Source organism: Hemiscyllium ocellatum, chromosome 23, assembly GCF_020745735.1.
Source record: "Hemiscyllium ocellatum isolate sHemOce1 chromosome 23, sHemOce1.pat.X.cur, whole genome shotgun sequence".
NCBI lineage: Eukaryota > Metazoa > Chordata > Chondrichthyes > Orectolobiformes > Hemiscylliidae > Hemiscyllium > Hemiscyllium ocellatum.
Window position 1 is genome coordinate 40,233,867 of NC_083423.1, and position 16,220 is coordinate 40,250,086.

The 16,220-nt window shown below is 38.7% G+C and overlaps 1 protein-coding gene across 5 annotated transcripts in view; it reads right to left on the reverse strand.

Moving 5' to 3' along the window:
* Positions 1-16,220, reverse strand: part of apaf1 (apoptotic peptidase activating factor 1) — a 196,665-nt gene that overhangs the window by 161,410 nt on the left and 19,035 nt on the right. For all 5 annotated transcript variants that reach the window (XM_060842926.1, XM_060842922.1, XM_060842924.1 and 2 more), the window contains 4 exons: positions 13,123-13,320; positions 6,523-6,706; positions 5,849-5,961; positions 1,149-1,280 (listed from right to left, as the gene is read on the reverse strand). In XM_060842926.1, the coding sequence (XP_060698909.1) occupies positions 1,149-1,280; positions 5,849-5,961; positions 6,523-6,706; positions 13,123-13,320 (627 nt within the window). The remainder of the gene's footprint in view (positions 1-1,148; positions 1,281-5,848; positions 5,962-6,522; positions 6,707-13,122; positions 13,321-16,220) is intronic.

Genomic DNA, 16,220 nt, shown 5'->3' on the forward strand with positions numbered 1-16,220 from the left:
TAGTGAAAGCTAAACTAAAACCCTGACTCTACCCATTCATGCTGCCTCTATTGTTCCAACTTTAAAAAAACCCAAGGCCTCACAAGCTGTTTATTGGCTTCGAATAGACCATTCACCACCTCTGCCTCAACCTTTCACAGAAGAAACCAGGACAAAATCCATCTTTTAAAGCCATAGTATCGTCACAAGAGTGACATCTAAGGTCCAACAAATGATAAATGCAGGGATGCTTGGAAATAATTTACTTTTAAATAAAAATCCCCAAAAATGCAATGACATTAGTGTTCTAATGATGCAGTTCAAAGTATATCAGAGCCAATCTATCAGACTTGCACTGGAAAAATCATGAGCTCAGATTATAAAGAAACTGTGACTGTTATTTGCATACATCAAAACCTGCATAGGGAAGCACATATTTCAAAGACACATCACCTCATGAATGATTTAAATCATCAAAATCTTTGAAGTACTCACAGAACAGCTTACAAATTGCCCCATATATTGTACCAAATTTCCGATATATAACTACTATGCAGAAAGTAAACATATTGCAATACTACCACATCTCAAGTACAATAGCTAGACTTAACTTCAGCTATATTAATATAGTTTACTGTATTTCAATGGTGAAATTCAGATTTAATCTGCTGCCATTCAGTGGCAAGAGTAAATACTGCAGCTGAATAAATAATGGAATCCATCACAGCTGCATTAACTGTTTCAGTTTAGCCACATGATGTAAAAGTTCCACGTTAACAGTCTTATGTTTCAGTGCTCGCATCCCTGTCTCTAGGCAAGAAGGTTCATGACCCATGTCTCTCTTTATCTGTAGCACCCCTCCACCCCCTGATGCTGCCTGGCTTGCTGTTTTCTTTCAGCCTCCTGTTTGTCTACTTTGGATTCCAGCATCTGCAGCTTTTTTTGTCTCATGACCTACCTGCCCTGGAGGGGTGTCCTCACACATCCACACATGTTGACTTAAGTGTCAGGCAAAACCTATCTTTTTGACCATTGTTTCAATCACTCTCATGTTAAATTCTGCTTGTTGCTTGTTTCTTATCTGTGAAATAATCTGGGATGTTTGTCTTTTAATCTGTAAAGTAATCTGGGATACTCTACAAATGTCAACAGTCCATTAAGAGACTTACCCTTGCATTCCTGTACAATGCTATGTGCTTCTTCTGGCAGAGAGGATACCTCTAAGTTCACAAAACGTGCTAGTACTTCTAGTCCCTTGTCATTCGTCAGACCACTTTGCACAGAAACAGAAAAGTTATTACCTGCAAAATATTAAAAAGATTAAATGAGCATTTTTCTGTGGCTTGTCTTCTTAAACCAATAAATTTAATGAAGCAATATTACTTAAAAACTAATAAAGTGATTCATCATTTCCAATCACTGAAAACCTCATTCAATCCCTGCATTATAAAAGCTATAATTTTCCATACATTTTTTAATTGCATCCCCTGAATTTGGTAACAAATATTCAGACACACACTAATGTATCCGTATGGTCATTAACCAGAACTCTATGATGTCGTTGTAGAATCACAATAGTCTCAACACGGAGGACCATTTGGCTCACATGACATCTACAAGGTCTTTAATGAAACTTTCAACTCTAATTTTTTTTATTAGTTCACAGCACCTTTTCATATTTTTTAATTTTTCTTTCCAATAACCCTTGATTCCACTATTGACTAAAAATCTATATCTCTCAGACTTCAATAAATCACCCTTGGCAAAGGCTAGTATATGAGATACTACCATATTGGAACAGTTGCTGCTTACTAGTTAATTATTTGACTATTTTGTTAGGTTTTCTAATATAGTTAAGTTTTCCTTCTTTTGTTTATATTTTAACTACAGTGTAAAAAAAAATCAAGCCTGGTAGTTTGACCAATCAAATTAATCTGGAATATAAAGCCTTGCACTTGCTTTTAAAAATAAGAAAAAGCTAAACTATCTTCTTCACATGACACAGGTTAACCATCTCACATCCAGCAATTTATAATGCAAAATGTCAAAAATTAAAAAATCAGGGCAAGTCTAACTAACAGCTACTGTTCACTGACCAACTACACAAATTCTGGGCCATTGGTCTTTTTGATTACATTCTGTCAGGATACATTAATGTCTCGTGATTTGTATACATAGACACTAAAATCCATCAATTTTTCCACATTTCCTATCGTTAAGAAAATATTCCAATTCCGATCCCCCATAACTAAAGTGGATGATCACAATTCCCCAAAATCTTACCGGTGAACCATGGTGTAACCACTGCCTCCCAACCACGTGACAAAAGTTAATGGCAAAATATATGATTTCATTTTTGTTCATCATCTCCTCGGAAATACGTTTTTAAAGTTCATCGGACAATTTTCTTGTTCCACCACGCTAATAGTTTCAAAAAATTCATCTGAATTAATCAGTCACAATATATCTTTCACAAATTAATGCTGACTCACTTTGATCAACTGATAATTGTCCAAGCCACTCTGTCTCTGATAACAGATTACAGTGATACAGTTTATTTGCAGAAGAATCAGAAAAGACATAGTACCTGCTTTCACCCTTCATCTCTTAAATTATACACATACATTTACAATCTTCCAAATCAAAAACAAAATTGCTGATTTTTGAGCGCTTTGGATAATTACGACTAATGCACCTGCAATTTTCTCACCTATTTCTCTCAATAGCCCAGGGTGAAAATAATAAATCCTGATTTTCTTGCCCATCTTAGTTGCCATTATTTGCTCCATTACCATTTTAAAAACTCACATTAAACTCATTAAATTAAACCCTGTGAATTACTTTTAGTTCCTCACATACTAATGGAACTTTGTATCCATTTTAATAGTGTAAGAGGACAAAGTAGGCATTTAACAGGTCTGCTATTTTTTAATCAATTAGGATCTTCCCACACCTCACTTTAATGAATCCACATTCTACTTTCTAATTTCTTTCTCCTCCTATCGCAACAATGTTAACTTTGACATCATCTGAAAGTCTTCTTTTCCCCAAATACCCTTTGTACCACATTTGACTTTTGTTGTTTTTATATAAAGTTCTCACAGGTTGCTGAATTTCTACATTTCCTTGCATTTGTGCACATCTTCTCCTTTAGCTCGATTCTGTCCCCCGTCACATTTGTTAACCACAGTGGGGCAACAATGTAACTAGAGTCTTCGCCTTTTAGAGAAGTGTCCCGGTTTTGTATAATTCAAAGTAATTCTTCAAATAGTCATAGTCATAGAATCATAGAGATATGTAGCTCGGAATATTTCCCAATGTTTATGGCTATCCCACAGGATCTATGACCAAGCATGAATCCAGAATCCATGTGTAACTGCAATCCACACTCAATCCTATCTGAAGCAAGACCTTTGGCAGTTAATTCATATTCATCTCCTCAATATGGAAATATTTGCTACAAGGCAGCCTCAAGAATCAGTCACATCTTTCAACAAATTGTCAAGTTCCACATCATAGAAAATGGCCTTGTCTACCAAAGCATGATTTAAGAAATGAACATGCAAACGCTAGAGTACACAAACTCTCAAATGCCCGGCTAGCTTAATCACCTCATCATCAACCATTTAACTGCCTGTGAGTAAAATTTGTTTCGATTTTGATAGAAAATGCAAAGAGTTGCCTGCTGGCAAACAAAACAAGCATGGCAAGAAATAACACTTCCAACACTCTGACAGTACGTTCTAGAAGAAACAAGTATCAGCAACACTGCCATGCATATCTGATTATGGTTATGTCTTACTCCCTGACATTGAGACAATTCTCAGTGTAGGATCATTAGAAACTGGTCTAACCTACAGGACTCACTCATCTGTTGGCCACATACTCTTCAGAACTATCAATCTTTAAATGTTGATACTATATCGCAAGTAAAGAGGTAAACATGTGGCTTAAAGATTAATTTGGGAGAAAGAGGTTGGAATTCATAGGACATTGTAGCACCAGTATTGGGGAAAGAGGAAACTCTTCCAATGGGATGGGTTCCACTTGAATAATGCTGGGTCCAGAGTTCTGGTGAATCGCTTAATTATGGCTGTGGATGGGGCTTTAGATAAAATTGTGGGAAATTGCACATATTTATGGAAAAAGTTAAGGTAGAGGTGAAGAGGGAGCTTAGCAGAGGTTAATAAGTTTTCAGAATAAGTAACAGGATAGAGATCATGCAAAGGCTCAGGAATCTAACTTCAGGCATAGCAGATAAAGGGACAACTATGAAAAGGAGGTCAGTCAACATAGGACTGAGTGTCTTGCACTTAAATACACACATTATATGAAACAAAACGAATGAGCTTGTAGTGCAGATTGGAATGGGCAGATTGAAATTAAGTCAATAGCAAGAAGGGAGGCAGAAAACAGGAAACTATAGGCTAGTTAGCCTGACCTTAGTCATTGGTGAGATTTTAGAGACTATTATTAAGGGTGGAGTAGTTGGAAATGCATGGTAAAATAGGACTGAGTCAGCATGGATTGGTCAAGGGGAGGTCATGTCTGCCATTTCTACTATAACTCTTTGAGGAGGTAATGAGCAAGTTAGACAAAGGAGTGCCAATGGACGTGATCTATTTGGATTTCCTGAACCCATGGTGTGAGGTGCAAGGTACTGGCATGGAATGGCTGCCTGGCAGAAGCAGAGAGTGAGAATAAAGGGGTATTTTATAGGAAGGCAAATGGAGTGACTAGTGGATTTTGGCAGGGTCAGTTTTGGGACCACAATTATTCACGGTATACATTAACATTCTAGACAAAGGAATGGCATTGTTGCTAAGTTTGCAGATGACACAAAAATAGTTGGAGGGACAGATAGTGTTGAGGAGGCAGGGAGACTACAGAATGTCCTGGACAGGCTAGGACAGTGAGCAGATGGAATGATATGGGAAGCTGTGTGTTATAGTAGGAAGAGTAGAGGGTAGACTATTTTCTAAATGGGAGAAGGCTTTAGAAATATGAAGCCCGAAGGGACTGTGCTTGGGAATGTCAGTTCAGGATTAAGGTTAAATTCAGTTTCAGTTGGCTGTTAGGAAGAAAAATGCAATGTAATCATTCCTTTCAAAAGGGCTAGAACACAACAGGGGAGAAATATTGGTGAGTCATTCTCTAGTAAGTCTCTAGTCAGACTGCATTTAGAATAGTGTGAGCACGTTTGGGATCCGTATCTAGGGTAGGTAGTGTTAGCTTTGGAGGGGATGCAGAGGAGATGTACAACAATGATCCTGGAGATGAATGACTTGTCATATGAGGCGTGATTGAGGACTCCGGGTCTGTACTCAAATGAGTTTAAAAGGAGGAAAGGAAGGTTTTGTCTCTGAGACATTCAAAATACTGACAGTCCTGGTTAGAATGAACATGAAGAAGTGCTTCTACTGGTAGGAGAGACTAGGATCTAAAGGCATAGCTTCAGAGTTGAAAGGACAATCTTTTAGCACTGAGATGAGGAGGAATTTCTTCATCCAGAAGGTGGTGAATCTATGGAACTGATTGCACAGAAGGCTGTGGAGGCCAAGTCATTGAGTATCTTTAAAACAGAGACAGATATGTTCTTAATTAGTAATGGTTACAGAAAGAAGACAGGAGAACGGGGTTGAGAAAAATAGCAGCTCAGATCAAATGGTGGAGCAGATTCAATGGGCTGAATGACCTAATTTGGCTCCTATATCTTTTGGTTTTATAGTAGAGCAATTTAAATAGCTTAAGCAAATGCATAAACCAAACGCATAAACAACTTGAATTCTTAAAACGTAAAAGACTTTGGAAAAGCCAAAAATGAAGAGTATGTGAAAAACAAGTATTTTAAGGCATAAAACCTTGTTACCTGTAACGACATCAGCAATGCTCTTGTCTCTGCTGGTGATTAGAACACGACATTGAACATCAAAACACTTTAGCACCCAGCTGTCCCAAACATCATCCAGAACCAAAAGAGATCTACATTAAATTGAAAAAGAACTTCAGGGTGTGCAGTATGCTTTATACCTAATTAACAGCTTGAAGATGTGACAATTCTTAACTACAGTGAAAAAAAAGTTAACAAATGCAGCTTTCTGGATCCTTACACTCTGGCCTTTATTGTTTTCCTACTGATTACACATTTTTTCTGAAAAATGCATTTAGCCAACATGGTAAAGTCAGACACAACGCATTTAAATCAATCCTTTATTCTTTGAAAGCTATGTATAGTTGAAATGCAAGCATTTCAAAGTTCAGCTGGAGCATTTAGCATTTGCCATATTATCCAGTTATTTGATAGAAAGAACCAAAATAATAACACAAATGTCATGCTCATAATTCAAATCTTCAGACAATCTGAATAAAAAAATACAAATTAAAAGGGAATGATTTGCTGTATTAATATTTTAAACAACTTTGGGAAAACCTGTTCCTTTTAGTTATCTGAACTTTATGATAGTGACTAGACAAGCTTATTTATAATACATTACAAAGAAGATTTTAACTTCTATCTTCACATTCGATTTTTATATCACCTACCTGGGGTATTTGCGTGCCATTAAGAACCGGAGTCGGTCTCTAGCTTCCTCAATATTAAGAGGTGGACTTGGGTAAGTATTGGACTCCTGGTTAAGCCGACTGCAGAGGTTCTGCAGTTTAACAAGGATACCTGCACGGTCTTGCTTTCCAACTGCTACCCAGTGTACTCCTCCAGGGAAACATGCTGCCAAATTACAGTTCCAAAAGATTGAATCAAGTTACTGAATTTTGAAAGAAATAGTCTAACAATGCTGGAGAAATTCATATCAATTGAAACTTTATACCTGAAAGTTAACAATAACAATACTGCGCTCATCTATTTAATAAATGCTACTTAATGCATGGCTGCGTTGCTCAAGCAAATTTTTTCTATTTGACAATAACAGCCCATAAGCTGCACTAAGTATCTTCGTTTTTTTCTTCAAGCAGTTTTGCTGTAATACAACTAGAAAGGCCTCTACTATCCTGAAGCATCATTTTTCAGTTAAGGTGGTGTCAGCAATACAATAAAACTTATCACAACCTCACTCAGAGTCATTAGCAAAACAAATGCAACAACTGCTCTGCTCCTTCCTCCCTCCTTGCAGCTCCCAAACTTCCAAAATATTTATGTTACACTTGAAACTTTTCCACCTCCTGATGCTGCCTGGCTTCCCGTGTTTTTCCAGCCTCCGGCCTGTTTATTGTGAATTCCAGCATCTGCAGTATTTTTTTTGTCTCTTATACAACAAAGGTCACTTTTGTCCTGTCAAATTTTCAATGAAATATTAGGACAGTGCTATGATAAGCCTATTCTCCCTTGTGAAAATAGCCCAGGAGAGAGTTTCCTGGTTAATTCCCTGAAATGTCTGCGCAAGTGGAAGTAAGTCTGGACAGCCAGGCTGCTGAGGTGTTAAAACCAGAGATGCAGCCATTCACTGGTCCATCAAAAAGAAACAGTCCTTCTGCCCTGGAACCCCTGCTGTGAAAACGAACTACCCACAAAATAGACTCAGGCCTATTTTCATATTTCTTTTAAGTTCCACATGAGGCCGAATAAAAATGTCTTTGGAATAACCACAGCAATGAACCTCAGTGTACTTTTTTTTAAAAAGATACATACCAGGACTTTTGAATTGTATACTGTTAACCTGTAATATTTACATGAAAATACAATAAATGAAAACTGTAATTGTGAATGTTCTGTGGCCTTGTTTCTTCCAGAGAGAGAGAGAGAGAGAGAGAGAGAGAGACACAGACAGACAGAGAGAGAGAGAGAGAGAGAGACACACACAGAGAGAGAGAGAGACAGACAGACACAGAAAGAGAAAGAGAGACAGACAGACAGACAGACAGACAGAGAGAGAGAGAGAGAGAGAGAGAGGGAGAGAGACACAGAGAGAGACAGAGAGAGAGACACACATACAAATCCCTGGAACAGAGTATGTGATTGTACTGCAGCAATCTACCTGATCCCACCTCACTCTGAATATTTCTTCCATGTTGTGGTTCTATTTGCTGAGCTGGGAATTTGTGTTGCAGACATTTCGTCCCCTGTCTAGGTGACATCCTCTGTGCTTGGGAGCCTCCTATAAGGCGCTTCTGTGATCTTTCCTCCGGCAGTTGTAGTGGTTTGAATCTGCCGCTTCCGGTTGTCAGTTCCAGCTGTCCGTTGCAGTGGCCGGTATATTGGGTCCAGGTCGATGTGCTTATTGATTGAATATGTGGATGAGTGCCATGCCTCTAGGAAATCCCTGGCTGTTCTCGGTTTGGCTTGTCCTATAATATTGATGTTGTCCCAGTCGAATTCACGTTGCTTGTCATCTGCGTGTGTGGCTACTAAGGATAGCTGGTCGTGTCGTTTCGTGGCTACTTGGTGTTCATGGATGCGGATCGTTAGCTGTCTTCCTGTTTGTCCTATGTAGTGTTTTGTGCAGTCCTTGCATGGGATTTTGTATACTACATTGGTTTTGCTCATGCTGAGTATCGGGTCCTTCGTCCTGGTGAGTTGTTGTCTGAGCGTGACTGTTGGTTTGTGTGCTGTTATGAGTCCTAGTGGTCGCATTAGTCTGGCTGTCAGTTCAGAAATGCTCTTGATGTATGGCAGTATGGCTAGTCCTTTGGGTTGCGGCATGTCCTCATTCCATTGTTTTTCCCTTAGGTATCTGTTGATGAAATTGTTGGGGTATCCATTTTTGGCGAATACATTATATAGGTGTTCTTCTTCCTCTTTTTGCAGTTCTGGTGTACTGCAGTGTGTTGTGGCCCTTTTGAACAATGTCTTGATGCAACTTCTTTTGTGTGTGTTGGGGTGGTTGTTTTCGTAGTTCAGGACTTGGTCTGTCTGTGTGGCTTTCTTATATACCTTTGTGGTGAATTCTCCATTCGGTGTTCTCTGTACCATCACGTCTAGGAATGGGAGTTGGTTGTCCTTTTCTTCCTCTCTAGTGAATCGGATTCCTGTAAGTGTGGCGTTGATCCAGTGTGTGTTCTCTATTTCTGTGTTTTAATGATTACAAAGGTATCATCTACATATCTGACCTAGAGTTTGGGTTGAATTTGCGGTAAGACTGTTTGTTCTAATCTTTGCATTACCGCTTCTGCTATGAGTCCAGAGATGGGTGAGCCCATGGGTGTGCCATTGATTTGTTCATATATTTGGTTGTTGAATGTGAAGTGTGTTGAGAGGCACAGGTCCAGTAGTTTGAGTATGCCGTCTTTGTTGATAGGTTCAATGTCCTGTTGGCTGGTCTGTATGTCCAGTAGGTTGGCTATTGTTTCTCTGGCTAGGGTTTTGTCATAGAGGTAAACAGTGCCGTTACATCGAATACGACCATGGTTTCTTCCTTGTCTATATGTATGTTTCTGATGATGTCCAAGAATTCCAGTGTTGATTGTATAGAGTGTCTGGACCCGCTGATCAGGTGTTTCAGTTTCTGCTGTAGTTCTTTAGCCAGTTTGTGTGATGGTGTCCCTGGTAGTGATACTATGGGTCTGAGTGGGATGTCTGGTTTGTGCACTTTAGGTAGTCCATAGAACCTAGTCCACAGAGAACACCGAATGGAGAATTCACCACAAAGATATACAGGAAAGCCAGACACACAGACCAAGTTCTGAACAACGAAAGCAACCACCCCAACACACACAGAAGAAGTTGCATCAAAACACTGTTCAAAAAGGGCCACAACACACTGCAGTACACCAGAACTGCAAAAAAGAGGAAGAAGAACACCAATACAATGTATTCGCCAAAAACGGATACCCGCGCAATTTCATCAACAGATGCCTAAGGGAAAGACAACAGAATGAGGACATGCCACAATCCAAAGGACTAGCCACACTATCATACATCAAGAGCAATTCTGAACTGACAGCCAGACTACTGCGACCACTAGGACTCATTGCACACAAACCAACAGCCACTCTCAGACAACAGCTCACCAGGACTAAGGACCCGATACCCAGCATGAGCAAAGCCAATGTAGTGTACAAAATCCCATGCAAGGACTGCACAAAACACTACATAGAACAAACAGGAAGACAGCTAACGTCCTGCATCCATGAACACCAACTAGCCACGAAACGACATGACCAGCTATCCTTAGTAGCCACACATGCAGATGACAAACAACATGAATTCGACTGGGACAACACTACTATTATAGGACAAGCCAAACAGAGAACAGTCAAGGAATTCCTAGAGGCATGGCACTCATCCACAGATTCAATCAATAAGCACATCAACCTGGACCCAATATAGCAGCCACTGCAACGGATAGCTGGAACTGACAACCGGAAGCGGCAGATTCAAACCACTACAACTGCCGGAGGAAAGATCACAGAAGCGCTTCATAGGAGGCTCCCAAAGCACTGAGGATGTCACCTAGACAGGGGACGAAATGTCTGCAACACAAATTCCCAGCTCGGCGAACAGAACCACAACAACGAACACCCGAGTTACAAATCTTTTTACAAACTTTGAATTTCTTCCATGCCTTATTCAATACATACGTGAAATAAGAGACCCTATGAACCTCTTTTGCTGCACTGACATCAGGAGACAGTGAATATTAGCTAACCTTTGCCACTAAATTGCAAACTTATGATTTACCTTTGATTCTTAAAAGCAACTTGCCACACTAGGTAGGCAAAGCATAAGACAGACATGGCAGCTCCCTGAATACCTTGCATTAACAAGAATAAAGTTCTGTCTGCAGTACAAATTCATTGAATAGTTAGTAAATAAAATCCTTTTTGACTAATTAAATGACGAGAGTTCACATTTAGTGTTCGTAATTCCCTTTCTATGTCATGAAATACACTTGAAAAATGTTCCAACTTTATAAGAAGTGGTTCACTTATCTTCCTGGCATGATCAAAAGAGATGAACTGAGCAATCCCAACACATAAACCAGTAGTCACTTGCCTTATGCAACAATGCATTCCTGATTAAGCTGTCCTACAGGGAATGTTTTCTAATTGCTGTCCAAAACTGTGCTGTCAATTATCTTTAACGTCAAAATGATCAACTCAAATTAATTCAAAATGCTGCAGTGTTTCATGAGAAGTATGTATATAATTCTGTGGCACAGCCACTCTGAATTGTGTTTTGACATAAGGATTTCAGTGAGGTTTAAAGGTGGGTGTGTAAACTCTTTATGCAATAGGGTGTAATTCCAGAATCTGCTCTTGCAGAATGTAGCTGAAACCTAGCCTACTTGAGACAAATAAATTAAGAGTTTACATTTGGTGGCTACAAATGAATCACTACTGTGGTAGATGTAATTTGGGGGATGAATTAAACAACGCAATTTGAAGTGCACTGACATACATGAGATGCATTTGCATTCTGGTGCCAATGCACAAATACCAGTATATTCATCAGAGTATTAATAAGAAGCTGCAATGTAAATACCAAGCCACTATACTTGCACATGCTCAATATATCAATAATAAATGAATGTACTTGGCCAGTAGGGTAGATATCATTGGTCTAATATTCCCTATGGGTTCAAGCATAAAAGTTGGGAGAGGCTCAGAACCACATTCAGACACATTGCCCACAACTTTAATCTAGGAAATACCTCAAGTCGGGTGGACGAGGTGTTAGCTATGGTTAGTTAGTAGCATTTGTGCCTCCAAGTTAGAGTTGGCACTCTATTACAACACTTTTTCACTTGAGAAAATACCACACTGATGGAAGAGGCGTTAAAATGAGATGCCGTCAACCCTCTCAGGTAGGCTTAAAAATCCAATTTTTGAAATTATTTCCAATGTTCTGGTGAATATATAATTCTCAATCAACATCATAAAAACAGATTATCTGGTGTTCAGAAGACTTCATATTTTCATTTTTTGGAGGATTTGAGTTTTGAAGGACAGTGGAAATGAATTTATTTTAAGTTGCAGAGATACATGGACTCGTTTTTTTTAAATGAGTCAACAAAAAGATATTGGAACTTTTATTTTAAAAGGTACTTATTGGAAATCTCAGGACTTTAGCTAATTGCTTGGACTCACTTCATGCATGTCAGTTATGAGGATTTTATGACAGTTCATTTTGAACAGCGTTTTGCAGGCACTATTGAGTTAGGCAGTACAGAAGTTTCCAAGTTCAGCTCTCTTGTTTCTGAAAACGCTTTTGTTATGCGTCCGTGTTGTATCTGGAATACTGACTCAGACGATTTAGTGAAGGGATGGAGGTGGTGAGTCCGGTGGCATGTTCGGGAGAGGGAAGCAAGTAGGATGGAGCGAGGAGTGAGAAGAGGCACCAAGTGAGGTAGGAGCATTTTAAAAGACAAACAAACAGCCGGCGCAGTTATGACATAACTCAGTGGATAACAGGTACAAAACTAAAATGAAAACAGAGGTCAAGACTAGCAATGCAATTGGGTTAAGTAATCCAATTTACAAACCATGCTTAAATGAAAATATGTTACTCAAACACAATTTAAATGGGAGGCATCTGTAAATCGCCAGCCATGAAGTGCTTTGGGATACCCCCAATCATGAAAAGTATTACAGAGTCATAGAGTTGTACAGCATGGAAACCTTCAGTCCAACTTGTCCATACAGACCAGATATCCTAAATTAATCTAATTCCATTTGCCAGCATTTGGCTCTAAAACCTTCCTAGTCACACATCCATCCAGATGCCTTTCAAATGTTGTAATTGTACTAGCCTCTACCACTTTCTTTGGCAGTTCATTCCATATAAGCACAAGCATTTCTGTGAAAAACATTGTCTCTTAGGTCCTTTTAAATCTTCTCCCTCTCACCTTAAACCTATGCCCTCTGGTTTTGGACTCTCCTACTCTGAAAAAAAGATCCAGTCTATTTAACATATCCATGCCCCTCATGATTTTATAAACCTCTATAAGGTCACCCCTCAGCCTCTGAAGCTCCAGGGAGGACAGCCTCAACCTATTTCCCTACAGTTCAAACCATCCAATCCTAGCAATATATCTTTGTAAATCTTTGCTGCACCCTTTCAAGTTTACCAATATCTTTCCTACCTCAGGGAAACCAGAATTGAATGCAATATTCCAAATTCCAGATTTTATTTTGAACAAAGATAGAAGAAAAGAATAAAAAGTGAAATTTCTCAACAAGAAAACTTACTGGTTATAACTTTGTGATTCCTTAGGGATTCAGCTGCTAATACTGACTTTCCACAACCTGCCATCCCATATATAGTAATCCACCCAGGATCGTTTTCCAGTTTGTAAAGTACATTTCGGATAGTTAGCACAAGTTCTGGACGATCAACGAACACAACAGGGCGTTGCGGTACACCACCTTCACAAAGTATAGTTTGAACTGGAGGCATTAAAAAAACAAGAAAATAGAGATTCTTGTTATACAGGTTACTAGTACAGCAAAATTAAGTACCAATTACATGATGGAACTCCAAAACATATATTGGCTTCCAGTTCAATTTTCATCTTCTGCTGTTCTTTTCCTTTCTTGTGCCCAAGCATCTGAATTTAATGGCATGATTATGTGGTCATTTGGTGTTAGGGTCAAAAATTGATTAATGAGTAAATTGCTTGATTAATTAAGGAATCAGCTAGCTATGTTTTTCCTTCATAATAAATGAATTTCATTCAAGGTGCCAAACTGAAATTTTGCTATATAACCAGAAAAATGCTCAGGTCTTAAAAACTCAGGTCTGCTAGCATCTGTAGAGACAAAGAGAGTTAACATTTCATCTTGATAACCCATCATCAGAAAGTTTATTAAACTTTCCACAGAAATGCATACTAATCCACAGAGTTGAAATTCCTGCAGATACAGATTTGTTACATGGTTAACTGCCATTCAGTGAGACAAAGTGAATAAAAATGAATACAGGTAGAAGTTGGGTTGCACACATGTTTGAGGGACAAAGGATGAATGTAGCAACTTTTGGATTGATACCAATAGACATTGGGTAGGTAGACAGACTGTAGTTTGACCTCCTTCAACAAAAAAAAATCTCCTTCACAATAGGACCCTCACTCTCCATCCAAGTTCATCACATTTCCTCCACTAAAGAGCAGTGAAGCATGTGACTATGGTCACTGGGTCAGACTGTTCACCACATTGAACAAATGTGGCTTCTGAAAATTTGCTGCAGGATTTCTGACAATCAATCTAACAACAGAGTGACGTGGACTGTCCAACTTGTACTTGGACAGAGATAGGTCATACAAAAGATGATGATGATGACTACATTGATTTGGTGGTGTGCACTGAGCACAATGTGGAAACATTTGCCTTCAATGTTGTTGTGGGCTTGTTTTATCATTTTCATTTCTTTTTCTACTGCAGCTCTCTTTTTCCTTATTGTAGTATGGAATTGACTCCATACTACAGGTCATCTGATAGATAAGTGCCTCAAAGTGTCTAGCGCAGTGGGAGTGAGTGCGCTGCTTCTAGAACTGAAGAAAGTCAAAGTGATCATGAAACTTCTGATGCTGACCGACCAGGAACAGTTGCAAATGTTCACTCAGCTGACGTGAAGGTGATAGATAAGAAGTTAGGCTTTGTGTAGTATGATTAAAATTTGAAATTCGAATCATTGACTGATGGAAAACAAGTGCAGATCAATAAGGAGTTGCATTGGAAACGTTTGGTGCACGCTAGATAGTGGAAAGCAGAACATTATGAGCTGAGGTTTTCGTAAGATGAAGAGGAGGAGACCAGCCAGGACAGTTGTGGAATATTAAAATCTAAAGATGAAAAAGATGTAATTAAAGGTTTCAGTTGCAGATAATCTGAGATACAGATGAAAGTTCACAACATCACTGATGTAGAAGTAGATGTCTTTGTGATTGAAAGGATATAGGATTGGAAACTCAACTCAATGTCATAGCATGAAGAGCAACTTTTAATAATCCAGCAATGCCAGCATCAGACATTCTTCTCATAATTGGAGTTAAGGCAGACCTTTGGGACAGAACCCTTAAAGATTTAACCTGTACTTCTCGATGTTGGAATTTGACAGAGTGCAACAGTTCCACATTTTGATAGCCTTTCACAGTGCTGAAGATATTCATCATGATAAATACAGGCACCAGAAGTAGAAACAGAAGGGTGAACAATATAGATAAAGAGGCTAAAAATCAGCAATGAAAGGATATATTTAAAATGGCATACAATGGAACCACTTTTCTTTTAATATAAGTTTTAATCTAAAGAATCCTAGACTGCTTAGATGGCTCAATGCGTCATTGGTTCGGAGCTATGCAGAACAGTAAGGTCTCAGACTAAAGTCCTGATCTAAAACAATGAAATTATTTCATTTAGGTTAACAGTGGAGCACAGCAAATGTCTTCAATTCCATGGGCAAGTGGCACTAAAGGATTCCAACTCAGCAACTTGAAAGTACATGTGCAAATATCACCCAATGACAGGATTGAGTTCACTCTCATGCTTCCTTGCTGGTATTCACTCCTCCTCTATGAAATATTACTAAACGGAAGAACATGAGGTGCATATGAATTTTAAGTTTCAATTGGAAGTAATAACCTAAAAATGATTTTTAATCTACTTTTCAATAAATATATTCAGGACCAGCAGGACAGCTGAAGGCAAAACCGAGGACAAGATTCAATGTACAACTAAACAACAAAAACAAAATATGGAGACAGTTTAAGACTTTTGAAAAAGCCTTGGTGCAATATTAACACCAAAATATTACAGAGCTGGGTTATGCTCCAAGCAGTGAAAGAACACTGCTCACCATTCACCTCACAGATGGCTACCCAGAGGCTTTTCACAGGCTTGTCAGTTGAACTTTCCTCTCATCTGCTGCTTGTTTCAGTGAAGATTCAACATCTCTAAAACTTGTCAAGAAAAAGTGAATCTCTTCAACAATATTGAGGAATCCTCACTGAGGCAGATTCACTCTAAGACCACAGATATAAAGTAGGCAGTATAAGTAAACAGTATAGATGGAGTTAAGGAACAGAGATAGGAGAGGCAGGGTTAACAAATAATACTTCTGAATCTATAACATGAATTTTCTTCTGAAGGAATGAGATGCTACATTCAAAATTTAACTGTACAGAGCCAGAGAAGGTGTTAATTAATAAATTATGCTACTCATATTAAAACTCAGTTACTCCTGAATGTACTAGACTGAACTTCTCCAGTAATTCCACTCTGTAGTAGTACAACAGAGCCCTGTCTTTTCAATCATTTCAATGCTGAGTCCCTATATGTGAGGACTGCAA